General features: G+C 44.9%; 1 protein-coding gene across 6 annotated transcripts in view; it reads right to left on the bottom strand.

Annotated features, from left to right (window-relative positions):
- Cadm1 (cell adhesion molecule 1) overlaps positions 1–23,192 on the bottom strand; it is a 322,470-nt gene extending 299,278 nt beyond the window's left edge. For all 6 annotated transcript variants that reach the window (NM_001012201.3, NM_001436522.1, NM_001436525.1 and 3 more), the window contains 1 exon segment: positions 23,039–23,192. In NM_001012201.3, coding sequence (NP_001012201.1) covers positions 23,039–23,171 — 133 coding nt within the window. In that variant the 5' untranslated portion in view covers positions 23,172–23,192.
- Positions 23,193–23,433: the final 241 nt, after the last annotated feature.

Genomic DNA, 23,433 nt, shown 5'->3' with positions numbered 1-23,433 from the left:
CGGGAATGCTCTATGCTTACATCACCACGACCCCTGCCGCATACCAGACGCTCTTGAAAGAGAATCAATTGAAATACAGAATAAATGAAAGTCAGAATTAATAAATTATAAATAAATCCACATGACTCTGAAATTAAGCAGTTTCTAACAAGAGAAAACTCAAACACTTCACTATGTAATATAGTTTATTTTAAGCCCCAATAATATTCTCCTCAAATCAAATGTCATTTCCTCTTGGGAAAAATATCGATTTATTTATTTTTAGAATACTAGAGTATAGTTATTCATGCTTGAACCTGGCCCCCAAAAAAATTAAATTGAAAAAAAGAACTGGAAAAAGAAAAGAAAAGAAAATGGTGTAGACATCATTGCGTCCAAAATGCAAGTTAAAGAGAATTTATAGTAACAAGATGTCACAATTTGTATCAAGGAGACAGCAAGGAGAGGGACAAAGAGAGAACTCGGCTACAAGGCACAGTTGGGTCTTTGCCCTGGTTTGAATTTATTTGATAAACTACTCGTTTTTCTGAGAAAGCTGCATCCACAAGCAGAGAAGGTTGGCCTTGGTGATCTCTCGAGTCCCTCTCTTCTACAGTTGTTTTACTGGCCGGCTATCATCAACAGAATGTGGAATCTACATCCCCAGGCTCATGTACTTTAGAAAGTGGTACCTAGCTAGAGGGAGTGAGTCACTGGGGAAGGAGGCTAGGGTTTTAGAAACCAGCACCCACTTTCGGTTCTCTACTTCTTGAGTGGCATAGCATTCTCACACCCCTGACTTCATAGCTGAGGGCTGTCCCTGCTAGCTGTCACCATGCCTTCCCCACCATGACAAACTGAACTTCACTACTTTTCAGGTCTTTGGTCACAGCTAAAAGAAAGTAACTAATGTGGGCTGAAGAGGTGACTCTGTGGTTCAGAGCACACGTTGCTCTCAGCAGAAGATCCAGGTTCAGTCCCCAGAACCTACATACTTCCTCACGACTGTGTGTAACTTGCTTCTAAGGAATCTGATGCCCTCATCTGATCTCCACAGATGCAAGGCACCCAAATGGCACACACATGCATGCGTGCAAATACTCAAACACAGAACACATGTTAAGATAAAAAGGAAGAAAAGTTAATGCACCTCCTTCCTTCTAAAGAAGAGAAGGTTTCAACAGCAGTCTACCGTCAACGTCTCCCAGCTGAACCCCACACCCCAGTCACATCTCCCATTGGGACAAACTCCTACATTACCTGACAGGTCCTCTCTCCCTTGAGTCATTCACCCTGCCATGGACAATCTTACCTCCAGTCACAATTCTAGGTCTTCCCCACTACCCTCCTTTCAATCAACCAATAAACAAGAGGTAAACTCAGATCCCATACGCAGATGTCCTTTCCAAGCCTCATCAGGGCTTTGTGAGTCTGATTAACTAACACCCTTCTTGTTAACCTTCCATCTCCCCTGGGGCCTCCCTGGTTTGAAATATGCATGAAACTCCCCTTCGGTCTCCATTAGTCCATATTCTCCTTCCTTTTCCTAGTCTTTACCAACCAAGCCAACTTCTCCCCCACACCAACTTCCTTCAAATCTCCACAGCCAGTTCCTTGGGCAAGGCTCTCAGCATTTCAGCTGATCTTCCCTGGCCTCTCGCAACTGTTAACCACTTCTGGTCATTAAATCTCCCCATCCAGTCTATACCGCTCACTCCCATACAGATATCTCATGGAATAAGCACCCCGAACAGACACGTGACTATCAAGTGTGTCCTTCATGACTTGACGACTATGTACCTTTGTATGGGTGCCTCAGAGGCTTCATTCTGCTGCTCCCTAACCACATTTCTCCCCAGGCTCCTAATCTAGCAATTTAAAAACAACAAAGTACAGGTTCGTAGCTTCCAGAATCCCCCTGCCTTTTATGTTTCCAAGTTTCTCTGCATATCACCTCTCAACTTAGAAAAAACCCAATCCTATCCTATCCTGAAAGTCTTCCCTGACTAAGGGAAGACTTCATCCTCAGGCAGACAGCCCTGCCCTCCACTGCTCTCTTGTGCCTCTAAGTACATAGGGTTATCAGTACACAAGAGTCCAAAGTGAGAGTCTCTGGATGGAATAAATTTCCATACAATTAGTCTGCAAAGCTAGTACTCAACATACTATATAGGATACAGTAAATCTCACACACACACACACACAAACACAGTGCACACATATAGCCCTCAAAGCAAATTAGAAAAGGACAAAATTAAGAGTCACATTTATTTTAAATCTTAGACAAACAGCGCACTGTGGAGCTGCTCTAAGCTCAATGGGTTGGGCTGCAAGTCCCTTTTAGTGGGGTCAGAGGTGGAAGACCCTGGTCCGATGCCATCCTCTACAGTGCTTAATTCCACCTGGGAACTAGATGCTATCCACTGGATCCCACGGAATCCCCTCATTAGCTAGGAGTCTGTGAGCTATAAGCCAGGGGGGGAATGAGAGAGTGGTCCTGAGATCTGGAATTCACACCTCTCTTAACATTCACAGTTTGAAAGTAATAAAACAAGCAGTACTTCAGGCAAATTGTGTTTTTTCAACAGAATTTTCCCTTTTTAGGTTAAGATTTGAAAGTTTGCTCAAATGTCCTTCTGCTGCTTCTTGGATCTCTCCGCTACTAGGTTCCAAATCCCTGTCATTGGGCAAGCAGTGAACATACAATAATTATTTCCCACTTCTCTCTCTCCCTCTCTATCATCTTTAAATCCATGGTATCTCAATCCAACTGATGTCAGTAAATCCAGACTGTCCCAACTTTTCTCTAAAACTCTTGAAACTATTTGAATGAGGTGCTGAGCAGCTGTCAGTTATGGATTTGAAAATAAAAAAGAGCCTGAAAATTGTACGTTCAGTATAAAAAGATTAGGTGAGGCAATTCAAAATGTTTAAGAACTTTAAATCAAGTTAAAAGCAGTTACTACGGCCAGACCTCATGAAGCTCCGCTTAAGAGTCGCATTAACCTGGCAGTCAAAACTATTTAAAATGAATAATGTTTCTTTCACATTTCACTCACTTTCAGCATCATAAAAAAAAAAAAAGAAAGAAAGAAAGAAAGAAAAGGAAAAGGGGGAAAACCACACTGTGGACTGACGAATGGTCACACAGTCACGTAACAGTGACCTTCCAAGTAGAGCTTCCTAAGGACACAACTATTACAGTTAATCAATGAACTCAATGACCTACCCCCTCTCTTAAGGCTAAAAAGGATAATTTTTCAAATGAAGAAAGGACAATGAAGATATTCCAGAGGCTTTTCAATCTAAAAAGCAAGAGAATAAGAAAAAGTTCAGTTTCATACGCCCACAGTGGCTGAACCCAACGTCAATGAGACCCACTAAATTTGTAGTGACCTCTGTCTGTACAGCCACGGCCTTTTCCAAACCCATCTCCTCTGGGTTTTGTTGTTGTTATTGTTGCTTTGTATTTGGGGGAAAGGGGACTGTTTTCAAATACGGTAACATGATGTGGCTATTCAGACCTATATTAAAATCAAATGCAACTAAGCCCTTTTCAGTACTTGATGGTTATGGGACACTTGTGGTGACCCAACTACACAGCACAGACAGGGGCATGCCCACCATCACAGAAGGCTCCATATAACGGTACTAGAAAGACACAGGCAGAAAAAGGGATCAAGACGAACCTACAGGTTCCAGAGTTCCGCTGCTGAATGAAGCCATTTTTAGAGCAGACACACCCTAAAGGAAATCATGAACTACCCACAAATATGCCATGTTTTAAAGACTTAGTTTCATTATTTTAACTGTGGATGTGGGAGCAAAGTGTCCTTGGAGGCCAGCAGTGACTTATCTTCTGGAACCAGAGTTGCAGGTGACTGTGAGTCTCTTGAAGCAGACGCTGGGAACCAAACTTGGGTCCTCTGTAAGAACACTAAGTGCTCTGAACTGCTAAGCTATGTCTCCAGCCCTGCTGATATGTATACTGTATAGCGAAGAGTTGGGAAATTCAGTCTGCAAATTGGCATGGTGCTACATCTCTCTACTGAACTGTAGATTAAAGTCCAAAGTGCCAATTCGATGCACGTATTAAGGAACTGCTGTGGCTTAGAAGAAGTTCTCATCACCAGTTGATATGTAAAATGGCTTGCTGACATCATGGCCTTGGGAGTCAGTCTCTCGCACAGGAACTGATGTCTTTCCTCATCAGCTGGATTAGTTCTCTCAAGAATGGATTACATCCCAGGAGAACTTGCTATTTTAAAGCAACGTTACCTCATGTGTTTACCTCCTTCTAGTGTGACTGTGTGCCTTGCCAACAATGAAGTGTGCACCAGAAGCTGAATAACAGTTGCCAACACCATGTTTCTGGCCTTTCAGAACCATGAGTCAAAATAAATCCCTTTTGTTTATAAATTACTCAGCTTTGGGTACCGTCCCTGCAAGAAAATGCACTGCGATGGGAGCCATCTTTCCCACTGCTGGACGAGCTGAAAACCAGAGTTGCAGACACTAATCTACTTAAATGGGAGCTGCTGCTAATGACCTAGAAACCCCCTGCCACAGTGAAAGGCACCTCCCAAGCTACACCAGGACGTGTTCTATCCTCTGTCTGTGGTTGTTAAAGCAGCACATTTCTACCAAGTTTGCAGCCACCTGCCCTCCATCCTGTTCCTGCCGAAGCTGCCGTTCGCCTCACAAAGCACAGTTGAGCGCCTCACAATTCCTTCTTTACTCAACGCCACAACCTAAAGAGTCTTACTTCATCCCGGTGGCGCAGACAGGCAGAACAGGCTCTCCACAGCTCTTACTTGTTGTTTGCTTTGGTTTCTGTTAGTGTTCTTTGTGTGTTTTCTGGCCTTGTCATAACCGAACTGTGCTAAGGCACTCGGGTCTCATCCCATTCCTTTACACAACCTTCTCCAGTGTTCCCTTACATTCCACACAACACGTTTCTCTCTGCTGGAGCCTTCCCTTCAATGGCAGTAACCTGCAGGACTCCTGGCACCTACCTTACAAAGACCCTTCCACCCACCTCCCCTCAGTCCTCCCTTCTGCAACAGGTCCATTCTGGTGTGTAAGCCTTCTTCATCTTGTCCTCAACATGCCATCCTCCTTCAGGCTCGCTCACACACTCCTGCCCTATCTTTAGCATCTAATGTATTTTATCCACGTTGGAAGATTTAATAAATTTCTTTGCGGGGGGGGGGGGTCTTTCAAATCAACATCTCCGGCTCTTCTCTCAAACTCTCTCAAACTCAAGAGCCTTCTCTTCAAACTGCTTCCTAGCTACTTCTCCTGTAGTCAGTAACAGCTTAGCTAATATGTTCAAGGCAAGCCTACTAATCTCAACATCTCACATTTTTATATCTTAATTGGAACAATTTTTCTAATCAAATTCAAAACCACAGTCCATCTTTATTTTGCCTCGATTCCTCCTTGCCACTCAGCCACCAAATCCAGTCAGCTCTGCCTCCCATCTCTGAACACTGCCCTACTTCAAGCTTTCATTAGGATTCAACTATTATCCCCCAACCTAGTGCTCAGTTTCTAATCAAATCTCTCGCTTTCTAATCACTCTCAGGTCCACATCCTAAAGGAAACTTGTTTTTACTTCACTATTCAAAAAGCTTTCATTAGCTCCAAATGGCTTCCTAAGTTTAATCTAAACTCAAACTCCAAGGTTTTCCACACCCCATCTTATCTTTTGCTAATCCCATTTCTCACTAGCCATTTTCACTTTTCTACCCATAAGCCTCTAGTCACGTGGTCTTCCTCAAGCACCGCTCACTCTTTAAACCTATTTCCTGTACTTCCAGAGCTTCATTTCAATGCAAAGCCTTTGAGACACTCCCACTCCCAGCTACTTCCCTCCACATGCCAAGTGATGGAAAAGTTCAACTCCTTCAGTTCTACGGCTGCAGCCACAGTCACATCTCTGGGGAGCCCAAAGCAAATAGGAAGAGAGGAAATGCCAGACAAATACACACTCCACGTCATTGCCTATAGGGAAAGCCTAGACATCATGATTGCCCAGTAAGCAGCTTCGCTCTCTGCTCTGCTGTTTTGAACATGAAGGTACCATTTTGTTTAAACTACTGGTATGAAACTTTAAAACAAAATAAGACAAACAAGTAAAACAAGTAAAAAGCAAATTTTTTTTTCTCCAAAAAATTCCTGACACCTAACAACAGAGGGCTTCTCGCTCAGAGATCAAATTACTTTGCAGCAGATAAATGTTGAAAAAGGAATTTAGCTTTGATCATTATTCCTCTATAAGGACATTACATACTAACCACACACACACACACACACACACACACACACACACACACACCTCCTTTCATGCTCCTTCACTTCATGAGATGTTCGGGTCAAAATCTTGAAGATGATGACCTCAGATTTTAAATGCCTGAAACTTTGGAAAATGTCCCATTAAAACATATCTCTGTGAGCTCTCACCTTATAAAGGGAGGATAAAGAAATACAACTATAGGTAAATTAATATGAAAATGGGAGGTCATTATTTTTGGCCAAAAAAAAAAAAAATAAGTGACAATAAAGTCTGCTCCTACCTTACTCTAAAAGGCCAAGTTTTTGGTTTGATTCACGCTCCTGCATGAATGGATGAGGGTACAGGAGGAATAACTAACCTGGCTGAAAAGAAAACTGAACTGAAGGTTGTTTAAGGAATCATCAACTTGCTTTCATGCAAATGACCAGAATAATGAAATAAGCAAGCCTGCAGGCAGGGTCTGGATACAATTGTTTTACAATAGGATACTGGAAGCATTCACTGCCTAATTCCAGAAAAAACAGAACTGATTAACTCATCTTTTCTTCTTGGATAACACCAGCCATATACCATACATTAATACACTGGCCAAATTTGTATTACAAAGGTGTAATTTTTCTTGGATATTGCCATCAAATCATTGTTAACTTGACAGCAGGTCACATTGATAAGGATATCTCTTTGAAGAATTATGGTAAGAAAAAGAAGGTTTAATGCCTTCAACTTAAAAGATTTCTCAAAAGGGCAATCCTGAGAAACCATGTATGGAGAAGGGAGCCTGGTGCACGGCAGAGAACTAAAGGGAAAGTGTCATTCCTCTCCAAACCACAGCTCATTGTGTAATCCACTCACAATGCCTGAGCAACACAAGCTGTGTAACCCATGCAGCCACAGGAGAAGCATCAGTAAAAATACTACGATTCCCATCACTCAAAGTACTTAAAGCACCAGATCCAGACTAGGCTGGATGCACGCCTCAGGCAGGAGAAGAGGAGTCTGGATGGATGGCTGTAACTATGAAGACTGCGCCGGAGAAAGAAGCCATAAAAAACAAGTCCTCCCCACCCCAGCCCGCGGGGGAGGTAGAGCTAGGGGCGCATCACTTCTGACAGCGAGACAGAGGGCCAGCCACCCCCTCCTTTCCAACACCCTCACAAGGTCACAGTACATCAGCGTTACAAATATACTTAAAAATATTACCTCAATAAACTGCCGTTAGTGTGGTTCCACCTCTACACTCAAGGCAAAGACCCGACTCCAGACTTCCCCTGAATTACAAGGTAACATCAGAAAGCACTCTGCTCTCTTCCTGGGCAGACTCCCCCGGCTTCCACCGAGACTGAAAGGAAAGCTCTCTGTTTAAACCGAGACCAGTTGTAGGCAATTAACTTTATAAGCTTCATTTTGTCTCAGTCTTAATTCCTACCAACGATGTAGTCACAGAGTGGAAAAGGCTCCAGAAAAATGTGCTGCCTCGCCCAGGATTTTAAGCACAGCAACAAGCCATTTCTCATGTGTGATCCGATTACTGTGATCTATTTTTTGATTCTGCAGCCACTGACTCCACATACATCTTTATTACCGTACAGGGAAAATTGTTACCCTGAGGTTTAAATTTCCCTATGTTTGCCACTTCTTTGGAGAATATATCTCAGTTTTAAGACAAGATTCTTCTTGCCGACATGAGGAGAAGGAGGTGACCTCTGAGATAAGTTTCTTGGTTTTGCCATTACAACCTTAGCAATGACTCAAAGTCCAGCTATCCCGGGACTGTGGAGTGACTAAATAAATGGGAAGAGAGTCTCTTATCTGGGCAGTCTAAATCTCTCCAGCGATTGCCCAACAGGTATGAACAAACACTGGCCCTTCGAGCTTCCAATGGTTGGGCGTTCTTCAGTTCTTGAGGAGAGAAAAAAAAATCAAACTTTCAAGAATTACAGCCCTAAAAGCTGGGATAGGACAGTCTCTACATTAAATTCACAAAGAGTAAGTCTGGCACAAAGTTTATATCCCAACTGGGAGAACTGACGAGTAAGAGGATAGGGTACATACCTATTTCTACATACTAAAAATTCAATTGTGTCATAGGAAACTGGCAAAGGAAAGCACGCTTCAGACTGGATCACTTTCAAGCTGGGCTTCTACTCTGAATTTAAAGAAGTTGTAATGGGCACCCAGTATGCAATTCACTCAAACTGAATGTGTGGGCCCAGCATTGTTAAGGATATTAATGTAAATAAGAGATCATCCTGCTATTCAAGACACAGGACAAGCCCATCCAATACACATGGACACATGCCAACACATTAAAAAGTATAATGTCAACTATCATGGAAGAAACAGAGAAACATCAACGAAAGTTGTGAGGACAACACTATCATCTGCCTGGGAAATTACGTAAGACCTGAAAAAGAAAACAGCAGACTTAGGCCATTCTGTGTGTCATTTAGATTTGCTAGCCCTGAGGCAGGTAAAGGAGTGAGACACTTCTCTCCATAGAAAGAAGCCAGAGAAAAACAAAACATACAGCATGTACATACAGGAGGCTGGATTCCAAGAAGGATGTTTGATGGGGAGGAACAAGCTAAGTCAGGAAAATCCCCAAGCACAGTACAAGGGAGAACCACAAAATATAGCCTAACCAAGCAGACCAGTCATGGAAGTTTCCTTCAGTGCTGAGCTGAAGTCTCAGGTCACAAGAGCCAACCTGATGATGTACACCAAGCAAGGGAGGTCTTGGAGCAATAGGAATGCACTTACTTCTGTGGTCCCTGTGTGAAGGGCGGGCTGGGAGGAGGTGAGAGTAGAAGACAGATGGGAGGTGATGAAGGACACTGCAGGCCAGACTGACCCAGAATGAGCAAGCCTTGCCTTAAAAGTACCAAGAACACATATAAGGATCTTAACCCTACCAGGCCAAGTTACCGCTCTGGCAGGAAAGACATGAATGTCTACATGCCATGTAGTATAAGGGACCCCTATCAGTGCTCGTTCACATTTTGCTCAGAAGGCCAGTCAGGGGCTCAGGTCTGGGAGGGTTAAGCTAGAAAGTGACAATCTAATGTTTATTTCAGAAAGATCCGTATAGAAACAGTATTAAAGATGCATCGCAGAGGAGGCAGCTACAAGCAAATGGACCAATTAAGGCACCATTATGCCAGCTTAAATCTACTTTCTTCGGCTGCCAAATAAACAGAGGACTTATAAACTATTAAAGGGGAAGGAGATGGTGGAGGAAACAGTGGCACTCTGACGCCATACACTGTCAAACTCCAGAGCAGACAGGAAGATTCTTCATCAGGGACATCCAGGGTAGAGGAAGGAATAAAGGGGAGGTCTGGCTGCAGACATTATGGTTTGAAAACCATATAATTATATGTTTAAAATTATAGCGCTGGAAGATTGATCTAGTGTGTGTCCTGGTTCTGTTATTTGCTGTTTGTGTTTCTTCTCTCTCCTGCTCTCAGTTCCTACCTGTAAGAGAAACCAACAGAAGCAAGCACTTTCCGGGTGATGGTGAAAACAAGTGAACTCACAAACAGACAGCAACTCAGACTTGCTGTCCTCACTTCACGTCCACTGGGATGACACAGACATTCCAATGGAGATGTCCAGCAGGCCGGCTTCTTTCTTTTTCTCTTTAAAACATGGTCTGAGACTTAAATACAAAGGTTATACACTACACACTTTAGAGTGAGTTACACTACAGTTTTGTCTTTGTTTGTTTGGTTGGTTGGTTGGTTGGTTTTGGGTTTTTTTTTTAAGCATATTTAGATGTGGAGGTGTCCTTGCATAATCAAGAAACAGAGGCAGAAGGATCACCTCCAGTTCAAGGCCAGTCTAGGCTAAACAGTAAGCTTCAGTCTAGAATTTTAAGACCCTGCTTAAAAATTAATAATAAAAAGAAGAAAGAATTGGAGTTTGTACTGTTTTTTGTTTGTTTTATAGACTTAATTAATGTATATGAGTACACTGTAGCTGTCTTCAGACACAGCAGAAGATCAGATCCCATTACAGATGGTTGTGAGCCATCATGTGGTTGCTGGGAATTGAACTCAAGACCTCTGGAAGAGCAGTCAGTGCTCTTAACCACTGAGCCATCTCTCCAGTCCCTGGAGCGTGTGCTGTTAATTATCCAACTTATTAGAGGAAAATGTAAATATCAGACACACATTCTATCCAAATAGAAAAGCAGTCATTGTTGAGACGACACAGATGTACTAACACAGTCTTAAATAGAGTAATGGTACTCTTTAAAAAAAAAAAACAGGAAGCACAATAGAAATGAAATTGGAAAGTTGTTTTATTTTTAAAGAAGCAGAAAAGTAGGGGATTTTTTTAGCCATGTGGTTGATTTAGGTACCCCAAAAATAAATCTACAAAAATCAAACCCCCCATCTCTCTCACAAACACACATACAGAGACAAAGAACATGCAGGCTCAAACATGTTAACACCATATATTTTGTCTAAACAAGTAGGATTGTTTTGTTTTAGGTTTTGGGGGGTGGAAAGTAGGGAGGGGTGAGGAGAGTGTATAACCCTGGCTGTCCTGGAACTCACTTTGTAGAGCAGGCTGGCCTGGAACTTAAAGAGATTCCCAGCCTCTGCCTCTCACGTGCTGGGATCAAAGCTGCAGGCCACCACTGCCCAGACAGGCAGGATCTTTTTAATGATAAAAGGGAAAGGGAGAAATGGAGATCCGAGATTTACTTGGTAAGATTATGGTCCACACTGGTCTTGGCGAAGTAATTTCAAAGCCCTTCCACATCGGTTATAACATATGGATGGACCCGGAGCCCAGGGTTCTCGCCTGGGAGGAGAGGATATAAGGAAATATTGGAGACAGAGAAAGACGACTTGGATGCCAGGCTAGTGCAGAAGGCATCCGTGTTACATGTCATGACTGAGCTGAACAAACATTAGATAGACAGGCCAGGTAACGGGTGTACGTACTGTGGGGGAGGTGTGGGGGAGGTTACAAAAGTCCTACTTCTGCCCAAGGACAACACGAGGCTGACAAGTGTAAAAACTGAACGTTCCTCCACCAAAAGGAAGCAGGACTCCTTGGAGAAATAACTAAATCCAGGTCTGGGGTGGGATTCACGTTAGGTAAGGGAAGAGCTGATGATGATGTAGTGTAGTACTTGGAAGGCTGGGTAGCAAGATGGCTCTGTGAGTAAAGGTCCCGTCCCTATAACCTGAGTTCAATCCCCAAGACCCGCCGGCACAACGAGAAAACCAATTCCTCAAAGGTTGTCCTCTGAGCAATACATACACACTCGAGCATGCACATGTACACACAGGCACACGTGCACTCACATACACAAAACAAACAAATGTAATGAAGAATTTTAACTAGCGAGGCTACACTGAAGTGAGACGGCAGAGTTCAAAGATGCTCTCAATGGGCCACCTTTGATAGCAATGAACTGCTGTCAAATTACACTGAACTTCTATCTTTTAAAATCCATTTTAAAAGGAGTGGCAAGAAACAAGCTCTTCTCAACACAGCACTACCTCCACCTACCATGGGAATCAGAATTGGAAAGCTGCGGGTCTGTAAGCACCGCTATGGTATTTGACAGTCAGTTCATTATTAGTGCCGTGGCCCGGTTAACTCAAGGAGGGCTGCAAGAGAAAGAGCAGCATTCTCACCATCATCCCACGGACGTCTTTATCAACTACAAAGGGGCAGCGGTGGAGGAGCTTGTAATCGAGCTAAACTACGTGATTAAGTTGCTTTGTTTACCCAGGGTCTAGGGAAAACCTGGTAAGGAGCTGTAGATGACATCATCAGTTCAGCTATCAAGTTTTCTCACCAAAGATGCTTAATCTGAGCCAAATCAGGAGGAAAAGGATCGATCTATACAACCATAGAACATGATAGAAACAGCATATCTAGACTCAAATGCAGGGCCATGAAAGACAACTTTTTAGAAAAAAAAAATCCCTTTAATGGGTTGGAAGTAGTATCCCAATGGCAGAGTACTAGTCTACCATGCAGGAAACCCTGGTTGATGCCTAGAACCACAAAAACACTAAATAACTAAATAAAAATAAAAATAAAATAAAATCAAGGGAAGAAGAAAAGGGCAGACAATAGGAAAATGGGTTTATACTGGAAGAACCCAGAGACAGGAAAACTAAATCCAGGGTGTGTCTGCTGGTGACTTCAGGATCTATACTGGGCGGGATAAAGCGATGTCAGTGGCTGATAGAACAGACTATGACCTAGATACTGCATGAGAGCAGATGCAGATAACAGATGTATGTCAGTTGCACAGTATCGTTTCTGAGACTGCACATGAAAATACCCACACTTTCGGGTATCCCATGACGAATGTTCGAGTCATGTATTGGCCTGTTATTCACTTATTCTGAGGTTCAGAAAAAGAAAAACTGGGAATGTTATGTTTACATATCCTTTAGGGAGATGGCAATAATACAAGTGGTCTAAACGTTAACAGGTGGGTCTAAAATAGATACAAACATGCATCATCATTGAACTCGGATTTTAAGTTCCCGGAGATTTTGAAATTAAAAAAAAAACAGTGAAAAAAGAAAACAAAAACCAAAAAACCACATATAACCACCTTCTTGAAAGATAGAAATATGCCCAATAGTCTCTGGCATAAAACAGATACTCAAATGAATGATCATTTTCATAAATCAAATGTTTGCTCTTCTCTACCAACCGCCTTATGGGCTAGCAATACCATGTCTTTATTCAATATAGCAAACACAATATAAGACGTTGATTAAAATAATAAAGTCTGTGTTTAAAGGCCTGATAATTAGATTATGATCACGCTGCTTCTCTGATGTTACATGATTCCACTTCTCCTCAAAGCAGACTGAGAACATCTTGAACTAATCCTTTCAACATACTTTCTCAATACGGCCTCACGTGTAAGGGATTTGCAAATGATTATCTATTAGTAGACACCACCCACCCACTAGGTAGATATTTAATAAAGAGATAGCTACTTCCGGCGTCAACATCCCCTGTGTGATCTGCTTCCAACTGCGGGCTACTTTGCTGTTCTTCATGTTCCTTCTCTAGAACCTGAAGCGAGACTTCCACGTGCCAACCTGACCCGGGGATGGAGGGATCTGCTTCAGGAGCAAACAGTGCAACGGCGGCTAACACTCTTGTGGTGGCTAACAAAGCTGGAGACAGGGGGAAGGGGGCTCTTGACAAGGATGCTCGCTCACAAGATAGGCATAAGCAAAAGTGAAAGTGGGTGTCATTTAAGCTAATCTCTACTTGAACCTTTTAAGAGATAAAACCATTTGAGCAGTAATTTAGTTCTAAATTAACTTGGGCTTTTTTTTCTCCCTATCGTTAAAGTTTTCATTGTTTAAATAAGGGTTTCTGCAAGAGAAATGAGGCAATGCTCCTGTTTTATTCAGAAGAATGGAGCTGATGATTTGCAAGGACGACTGGGCGGCTTGACTTAACACAGGCAGATGCAGCCAAGAGCCAAGTACACAAACACACTGTGACCCTCGAGACTCTCCTCGGACACTGGAAACAATGAAAAGTTGCGTCACTCTGTACCACAGTGCTAACCTCTGTATACCAACAAGAACTGTACCAGACAAGGAAAACTGAAGGCACAGAGGATGGCAGATGGCAATAACAGATCCTCTGAGAGGATCCCTCAGACAGCAAGTTCAACAGTGAGACCAAGAAACAAGAACTCCATGGTTTTGTTATTGATCCAATGATAACTTGTCCTCTATTGTTATCTTCCAAAAAAGCAACTAGAGCTGCCACAAAATTGGCAAAGCTGGCATGACTGTGTTGAGTTGAGCAGCTCTATTCCCAAACCAACGAAGTTTGAACACTGGCTGACAGAGGCTCGGGAGCACTCTCCTGCCGTCTCTCAGGTGGGTTTTTCCTGGTAACTACATGCACCAGATGTAAGCATCAAGATGCCATCTGCAAGGTGGCATTTCCCACATCACCTTCACAGCGGCTGATCTCCTACCAAGCCAGTAGCTCTACACAGTGCCCTTTGATTTTGCTTTTTCACCCTTGAGAAATGGTCCTCCTTTGAAAGAACTTCACTTGGGGCTCAAAGTGTTACTTTGACAGACTGTAATTAAAGTCACATCACTTGTTTTTAGGCTAGAGTAAAGCATAATGTTCAAGCAGGCTCCACCAAAAAGCCACAATGTGTTTTCAATATTCTGAAGCTTTAACATTCCATGAAAATTATGACCGCCATACTGACAATTTTTGTCACAATGCCTAATCGGCATAAAGAAACACTGCCATGTACACACCTGTAAAACAGAAAAGAAAGGCCAAAAGGGAGGCCTTCTTTAGAGAAGTACAGGTTGGTTAAAATGAAAGCCAGAGGGAAAGGTATCTACTCTCAAAGGAGAGGAGGAGAGACGGCCATCCTTCACCTATGAGCCAAGACAGACAGTTAAAGGAAAAGCACAGTTGTTTTATGCCACGGCGACCAGATGACGCTGGTGGGCAGAACCACTCTCTTCCTCAGGTTCACTGCAGGATCATCAGTCTTCCAGTCCCATCAGGATAGGGCTGAAAAGTAATAAGAAATGGGGGCAATTAGAGAGGAAACGAGAGAGAAACTGAGGAAGGAACTATTGAAAGATGACTCAGCTCAGAGACTGAACTTAAAGTAAGACCCAAGAATTTGAGATTAGGCTTCTGAAAGGGAAACTCCATGATGGGGTCCTCGGAGGAATTCAACTGAAGCAGACAGACTCAAGCTACTTCGGAGTAGCAGAGAAGAGTATTTGGGAGTGGCTAGGTACCTTCTAGTGGGAAGCACACAGCACATGGTGGTCACTAAGTTTCTAGAGCATCGTGAAGGAAAAATAAATTGTGGCATATTTAATTCCAACGTCAGGAAATGAGCGTGGTGAGGAAGGTGCCTGCCTGAAATGCCTGAAGCCCTGGGTTCGGTGCTGAGCCTAACTCAGTCTCCACAGCCACATAAACAGGTATGGCTGACGGACCCCTGTAAACCTCGTGTCAGCTGCTAAGAAACATCCCTGACTACACAGCCAGTTCTTAGCCACCGTTGGAAACAGAGGACATGTCTCAAACAATAATAACAATGAACAAAATAAAGAAGGAGGCGAGGACTCCAAACTTAGGGACACAGGGGCTAGGGTGATAGTGGTATTGTTTCCAATAATGAAGAAGACTTTGAGGGAAGTCGTTACCCAGTGGCACACCAAAGAAAAGGTTCATTTCCAAAATGCTATCCCAGCCGTGTGAGAACAAAGTGTGGACAACGGGAAAGATGGGGCAGGTAAGCCCTTTGTTTGGCCAGCAGATTCTCCTCTACCTCTCCAGGGATGGCATAACTAAATTCTAACTTGGTGGTGCTGTCTAATGCTGGAGAACTGAAGGAGAATTAGACAGTCTACCTTCCCAAAGACCTCTGCCAAGATCAAGACACTTATTCTAGGCGTTGACAGAAGTCCACACTCACTGGAACACCAATCTCAAACCCTGAGGAGCCTTTAAATATGTTTCACAGCACTTCCACTTCAAGCTTACTTAACACTCTGAAACACCTAGATCAAAATGTTGCGTTAACTAACTAGATTCCAGTGTAGCATCTACTAGGAGATGTTCTTTAAATCCCCACCACAGCTCTTCCTTAAGGTAACCCCTTTGTTGAAGGTCACCGGGAGTAAGACACAGAATCTTTTGTCATCGGCTTTTATCAACCTTTAACACCGAGCGAGCTTCTCTTATGCATAACCATCAAGGCTGCACATCGTTTTGGCCACATGAATCCCTCCATCTCCCTTTGTCTATCCCTAGCCCATGGACAACTGTCCCAAGGCTTTGGAGGACAAGCACTGGAAGACCTTCAGAGAAAGAAAGACAAAGTGTTCATTAACCCCAACAGCAGCTGCTGCCCAGAGCCTGCAATTTAAACCTCAGAAAAAGAAACCGCAGTTTCTGAAATTCCAACAAGGCGTTATCACTTATGATTACAAACATTCCAGTGGGTTCCTTCCTTCGTTGATGGCTTCCAGACAGACAAAAGGTTTTTTATACCATTTTGGTGACATTTCGTAAGCCCTGGATATACAAATTCCTTCACGCATTTTCTTTCTTGACCAATGGCCAACTCAGGAGACAGGTTTTCACCCGGCCAGGGCCACTCAACATCATCTCCTATATAATTTCTTGTTCAGCTGGGAACAACAACAACAATAAGAAAAAGCTTTAGATTTGTACTGTATTAAACGAAACCTCCAAGAAGGATCTTTGTTAACATCAAAATAAAGGAACAGAAGAGCTGGGTCAGAGGTTAAGAGTACTTGTTGCTTTTGCACACAACCTGGGTTCAGTTCCTGGCATTCACATAGCAACTCCTGGCCATCACTAACATCAGTTCTAGGGTCTGTGACACCCACCTCTGACATCGGTGGGCACCAGGCACAGGCTTGGCATACAGCGCACACATGTAAGCAAAAATTCATATACATAAATTTTTAATAAAAATTAATCAAAAAGAAAGGGATGTAGGGAGAGAAAAAGGGAGAATGGGCAACCTCACATATCAGAAACCTTGGAAAACAGAACCAACTTATTTCTGTGGAGAAACAAAATTTCAGACACGAACAATAAGGCTATCCAACATTTCCAGCTGAAATATTAAATATCATTTTTGAATGGGGACAAATATTGAAAAATAAAGTTAGTAACCTTTTCTCTCCCCTCTTCCCCCTCAGCCCCAACCCACAAGAACAACACCAGAGTACTCACAGTGAACAGCATGGGCGTCTCATGCCACAGAAGAAACTTTCATCACTTCAGTTACAGACTGAAATCAACACTTAGCCAGTTAGAAATGAAGAAAAAAAAACATTTTTTTCTGTTAAGCAATATATGCACAAAATGCAATGTCATTTATACCATAGAGGACTGGAAGGCAAGCACGCGTGCACACACGCACACACACACTCGTATATATTGGGTATCTCATAGTCATCAAACTAAAACAAGCTTTCCCTACAAAGTCTGTGGATAGAGGGTATTCATTATGGGAACAACTGGAAATGGCCAATTTCGCCAAGGGTGCAGACCACAGTGGAGGACTAGCCACAATTACTGCATATTTATACAACCATATTTACACAACAATAAACTCATCTTGTCTGATCCAAACAAAACCTTGCTCAAAATAAACTCAACCACAGGAAAGGTCTTCTTGGCACAAGCAGGCATCCACTGCGCTCTACAGTTCCTGCTTGGTCATTACCCACTGAGACAACCCTTCATTCCGGTCCTCAGGAAGGCAAGGGGAGCAGGCAAGACTCTGTATATCCAGTTGAGAATCTGTATAATTCAGATAATGACACTGTAATTATAAGTGAGGAAATCCATTCTGAAGTAACTGTGGAAAAATTATAGGATGCCCAAGATTTATTTAAAATAATCCGGGAGGAACAGAAAGCATAGAGGGGCTGATGAAGGAAGGGTGGGGAACAGTTGAAACCGGACGATCTGCACACAGAGTTAATAGGACGTTCTTTCTGCTTTTGTGAATATTTGAAATTACCCACAACCAAGTGGAAGAAAAAGAGAAAATAAGGCCAATATAAAAGTCATCCTGGAAAAAAAAATGTCCCTTTAAGAAAAAGAAAATTTTCCCTTTAGCTTTTCTCTGCAAATGACAAAGGAGAACCTGCAAAGAAAACCAAGGAAGGCTATTCTTCTTGACTTAAGACAAGTGAAATCTTAAAAACGAGAACATGAGCTTCCTGAAGCTTAGCTTTTGCCTGTGTGACTTACTACAGCAACACAGCCTGCCGTCTCCCATATGAAGGCACTTTGGATGACATCTGCGTGGTGGCTGCCAAATAAAGTCCAGAGGTTACAGAATCATTTGTCAACACCAAAGGCAAAGGTACCAAGAGCTGGTCCTTTCTTCCCAGAGGTCACTCCTTCTGATCCATTGGTTTATTACCTAGAGCAAACAATTAATCTCGCTGCCTTCAGAATACAAAATAGTTTTAGCCAAATATCCTCCCATGATCCGATTCTCTGGGCATCCCTGCCAGGAGGAAGAACAGAAGGTCCACTGGCTGGACATCAAGGGACCTGTCTCCATCCAAGATCCACAGCTAGCTCAGCCTCCGTTCAGCTGGGCTTCAATGGCCTCACCTGAAGACAATGGAATTGCCTAAGAGGATCGTGGTTACCTTTTCCTTTCAAAAGTTCTATATTCATGAGAATCACTAGTATTTTTCAAAGCATATTGGTACTCCGATGCTAAATTTCTAATGCTTTAATCTGAACATGTAAACTTCTATATAGCGTGCATGTGCCAATGTAAATGAACACAGCTTCGTACTTTGGTCAGTACATCCGCACACACTCTGATACTATTAGGTGCTTACACGGGGCTAATTGCTTCCATCTCGAAGCGGCAAATTTTCAGTTCTGCAACAGATGTCGCTGTGTGATTTCTCCTTTCTGTGCTGGATTTTCTGTTAAAAATGCCCAGCATAATGGTCAGTAGCATTCTTCCAAAGAAAGATATACAGCCCTTTAATCCTTTGGATTTCTCTCTTTTAAATTTTCTTCCTATGTGGCCAATTTCTATTCAAACTAAAGTATCAATTAGTTTGGTCCCTTCTAAGAAATACCCTCACATAAAAATGGTCCTTTTGTTAAATGCCACACACATGCGTCACACACACACACACATACACACACAAATTTAAAAATGCAATACAAACTCTATATGCCTAGCTTTAAAATGTCTCAAAAACAGGCCCAATAAGAATGAGTCTCATAGTAGTACTATCAATTTTAAAGAAAAAACCCACTTAGCAATAGAGGCTGAATAATAATAATAATAATAATAATAATAATAATAATAATAATCATCTCTTATATATAAAGCTGAAATGTATCCAGTACAGGATAAAGTTTAAAAATAAAATCCTAGAGCACCATTAATGATGATTTTTAAAAATCTGGATTTTCATTTTTAAAATGCCCTTAAAAATAAATGGTTAGGCTAACATGATAATTGCAAGACATCTTTATCTCCTATTCTGACATAGGGCTATCTTGACACATGTCCTAGGAAAAAAAGCGACATCTCTTTCCCTTCACCCAGTGCACTGTTCAATGTTGATCGGTCTCAACAGGTAGCTACATAGCGGTGTCTTCCGATGAGAGACAACGGCAGCAAAGATTTCAAAAATCTCCTTTGAAACCTGAGAGCCTGTTATGTTCTGGGGTTTTGGAGGGAGTGGGGGGAAAGAGAGAGAGAAGCAGGTAGTGAGTAAGGGACCAACTCCGGTAAGAATAGGAAGTCAGGAAGTAAGCGAGGAAGCCAGAGTGGCCTGCCTGTTATCATCTTCCCTGCCCGATACCCCTTCACCAGGAAAGCCACTGGGGAAACGGGGATAAAGCATGTACAACATCCATGTGAATAAAGCTCTTTGTTCAGAGAGCTGCCTGCGCTTTTATTCCCCCCTTTTTCCTATTTGTTCATTTCAAAAGATTGCTCAATGGGTCTCTTGTTCCTCCAAAATGTCCCGGGCAAATAATGCAAGCTTGTCTCGTCACACAAGTCACTAAATGAAGCCTTGTGCATCTCCAGTGACACACTGTAAATATAAAGTGGCATTAATGAGGGATATTTTATCGAAGCTATCGCAGGCAAGTGCAAGTCCCTCCTGGGACTATTCAATTTGATGCAGGCAACAATAGCAGGGCGTCACTTTTGCAAAGTCCCTGTTCCTTGTATGCAAGCCCCCTGATCGGCTACAGCAAGCCAAGGCTAACTGCCACCTTCACAAATCCCCCACCCATCAGCCATCTTCTCTAATCCTAAAAAGAGTAAGAGCGGGTTGGTCTACCACAGGTTCCTTCAGGATCCCAACAGCAGCATGCCTGGACCTTAAACATGACAGGAGGGACTAACATTGTGCAGGCAATCCTATTTTGGATACATTTCATACAGGTCTGTTTCATCCAAACACCACAGGAGAGATGGGAGTAGATTTTTCTCTGGCATGGGGGTGCGGGTTGGGGGACGGGGAGAATAGGTTCAGTTACAGAGGCAAATAGAACCAGGAACCCAATACACAAAAGCCCGGGACTTGGCTCTCTCAGCAAGGATGGGAATGAAACCAACGTAAGGAAGTTAGAAGGTAGCACCAACAGGTTTCTTTAAATCCAGGAAATGAGAAGCAGAGGCCCCTGAGAAAGCTTTAACTTAACATCTGAGGAAAAGAAGTCCTAAGGTGTCTACCTGAAATTGATCCCTTCGGTATGGAATGGAAGGCTTTGCTAAGACTCTCTCTCAAATTGTATACATACATACATACATACATACATACATACATACATACATACAAACAAACATACATGCACGCACGCACACACACACACACACACACACACACACACACACACTGAGCACTCACAACATTAAAGAAAGTCATCTCATCCCCTCGCTACAATCAAACCCAATTACTTTCTAATTTGAACACAATCTGATAAGCGGCGAACAAACAGGGATGTACACAAGAGCAAGAAGCTGCTTCCATGGTAACTGGCAACAGAATTTTCCTGTAGCTTTGACATGCACGGTTGAGTTCCAGACCCTTCCTTTCTAAGTCAGCACACATCCCTCGCCGGGAAGGCAACTTCTCATCGAGAGATAGTACAAATATAGTAATGTTGTTACTACTCAGAGCCTTCAATGAGCAGGCTTGACAAGGGAGGCATAATCTAATCGTACTCTGCTGGTTTAGTGGCACTGCATGGCTCCCATTTTTAGTCGAAAAGCAATATCCCGGGCCAGCGCTTCCCTCCCCCACCCTTGGTTCTGCAGCCAATACAAGTCTATTGTTGCCTCTGTAATGCGCCAGTTACCCAGCCTTTACTCACGCTCACGTTTAACTGACACTGGCGCTTTTTACAATGCAGCACGAGGGATCTCTTTCGGGAACACTCCATCGAACCCTTCCAGTCAGTGGCATCACCAGAAATTAAGTTGTAACCACACTGGCTTCGGTTAAACCTAATTATCTCGTAACTCATAAATTAAGAATTCACAGAAGAAAAACGCATAAACATCCGGAGACAGAACGTAGCATGGAAGACAAAATTCTCAAGCTGGAATGGAAGGTGCTGCCAGGATCCCACCCCTAGAACCTCAATTGGTTCTTCAAGCCGAGTTCCTCCATAAGCCTATTTTATAATGGGGGGTGGGGGGTCAAATCAACCAACCTGGCATCCCCTAAAATCCGTAGCTAGCATTCTCAAGCATCTCCCTCTCCAACAGCGTGTCTCCTGCGGTGTTTACATAACTATGTGTCCTCTAGCGTGTAAACAAAAGACACAACCCAAGCAGAAAGGCGCCCCCGGAACCGCAGGCTGGCTGGCCCAGCGCTGCATCCTCCCGGGCTGGGGGCTCCGCAGGTGGGGGATGAGCTCGCGGCATCCTCCACCACTTGTTGCTCCCAGGTCCTGCAGCTTGGAGCTGCGAGGGGTTTTGCAGGCACAGAGAGAGCCCTAGCGCATCCCCTCGCGCAGACGCCCGCTCGCCACCGCCCGGTGCCGCTCGGTCCCGCCGGTCGCCAGGAGGCAGAGGCAGGCGGTACAGCAACACGGGAACGCCGTGCGGCCGGCAAGAGCGGCGAGGTGGCGGGAAGGCGGGCGCAGCGCGGCCGGCCTCTCCGGTGGGGAAGAGCTCCGGCTCCCTTTTGTTAACAAATGCAAACACTGCCCTCTTCTTTCGCGACCGCGCCAACGCGCCCGGCACCGGGGCAGCCACACGCGGGGCTACTGCCAAGCGCTCGGCGTCTTCAGGGAAGGCGCGGCGCTCGCCGAGCCGCCGCCACCCGGGCAGATTCTCAAGACGGCCAGCCACGCGGGGAGCGCCCCGAGGCCCGCAGGGCGCACGCCGGGCCGCAGAGGCCGCGAACGCCCCCGCCACCACCTGCGGGCCGCTTGCCCGAAGGACGCGCAGCCGGGAAATCCCGGATCTCTACTCGCGGCAGAGGCCTCGGTGGCGCGGACCGGCTGCGGGCTCCAGGAGCCCTCCTGCAGCGGCGGCGACGAGCGGCCGCCCCCGAGCCGGGAACTTTCCCTGCCTGGATTCCAGCCAAGCCGACCCGCAGCCTAGCGGAGGGGGCCGAGGGGCAGCGTTCGGCTGGAGGGAAACACGAGAGGCGTGCAGCTCTCGGGCGGGGGACCTGCAGAGCGCGGGCAAAGCCGGGGAGAGGACACGATGGTGGGGATGTCCTGGGGACCCGCGAAGGAGAAAGCTGCGGGGAATGGAGAATCGATCGGGGGGCCGAGCTGGAACGAAGGGGGAGAAAACTAAGCCCGGGGACACAGGAGGACCTGTAAGTTCCAGGGACAAGAGCGAGTTTCGGAGGGTCCGGAAGGTTCGGGGCACCTCCGAGGGCTCCCCTTCCCCCCACCAGCTAGCCCCCGGCCCCGAGCCCACTACACTCAGCACCCCGCGCTACGCCAGGAAGAGGAGGTGTGGGTGCAGCCATCCCTGAGGGCGCCCATCCGCAGCCGGCGGGCAGGAAAGAAGGGGCGCCGACCCCTCGGCCCCTTCCATCGCAGCCCCGACTTTCCTTGCCACGCTCCCGCCGCTTTGGATTTAGGAAGTGGGGGGAGGTTGTCATGGAAACGTCCCCCCTTCCATAGCTACGGCTCCTAGGGGTACCCGGGAGGGTTTTCGGGACCAATCCGCGGGTGCCCACAACCTACCTGTGGGGATCAGTGCCGCGGCCGAGAGGAGCAACAGCAGGAGCCGGAGCCGGAGCCCTGGAGGCGCCGCCGCCGCCGCCACAGCCGCTGCCGCCGCACACTGGGATCCGCTCGGCAGCACAGGACTCGCCATGTCGGGCACCTGCCTCAGACTGGCAGCGGTGGCTGCCTCCCGAGCCCGAGCGGACAGCTAATGAGATGCTAATGAGATGCGGTGAAGGCGGAGTCGGGAGCGACCAATCGTGGCACCGCGAGCCCAACCCAGCTCTCAGAGGACTAGCCCCCCTCCCCCACCCCGCCCCCTGGCGCTAGCGTTCGGCCGCGCGCCCGCGCCACCTAGGGGCGGGGCTGAGGGGAGGGGCCTATGCAAATATGTTTACGTTAAATTTCAGCCT

This window comes from Rattus norvegicus, chromosome 8, assembly GCF_021556685.1.
Source record: "Rattus norvegicus strain SHRSP/BbbUtx chromosome 8, alternate assembly SHRSP_T2T, whole genome shotgun sequence".
NCBI lineage: Eukaryota > Metazoa > Chordata > Mammalia > Rodentia > Muridae > Rattus > Rattus norvegicus.
This window is presented reverse-complemented; position numbering and strand designations above follow the sequence as displayed.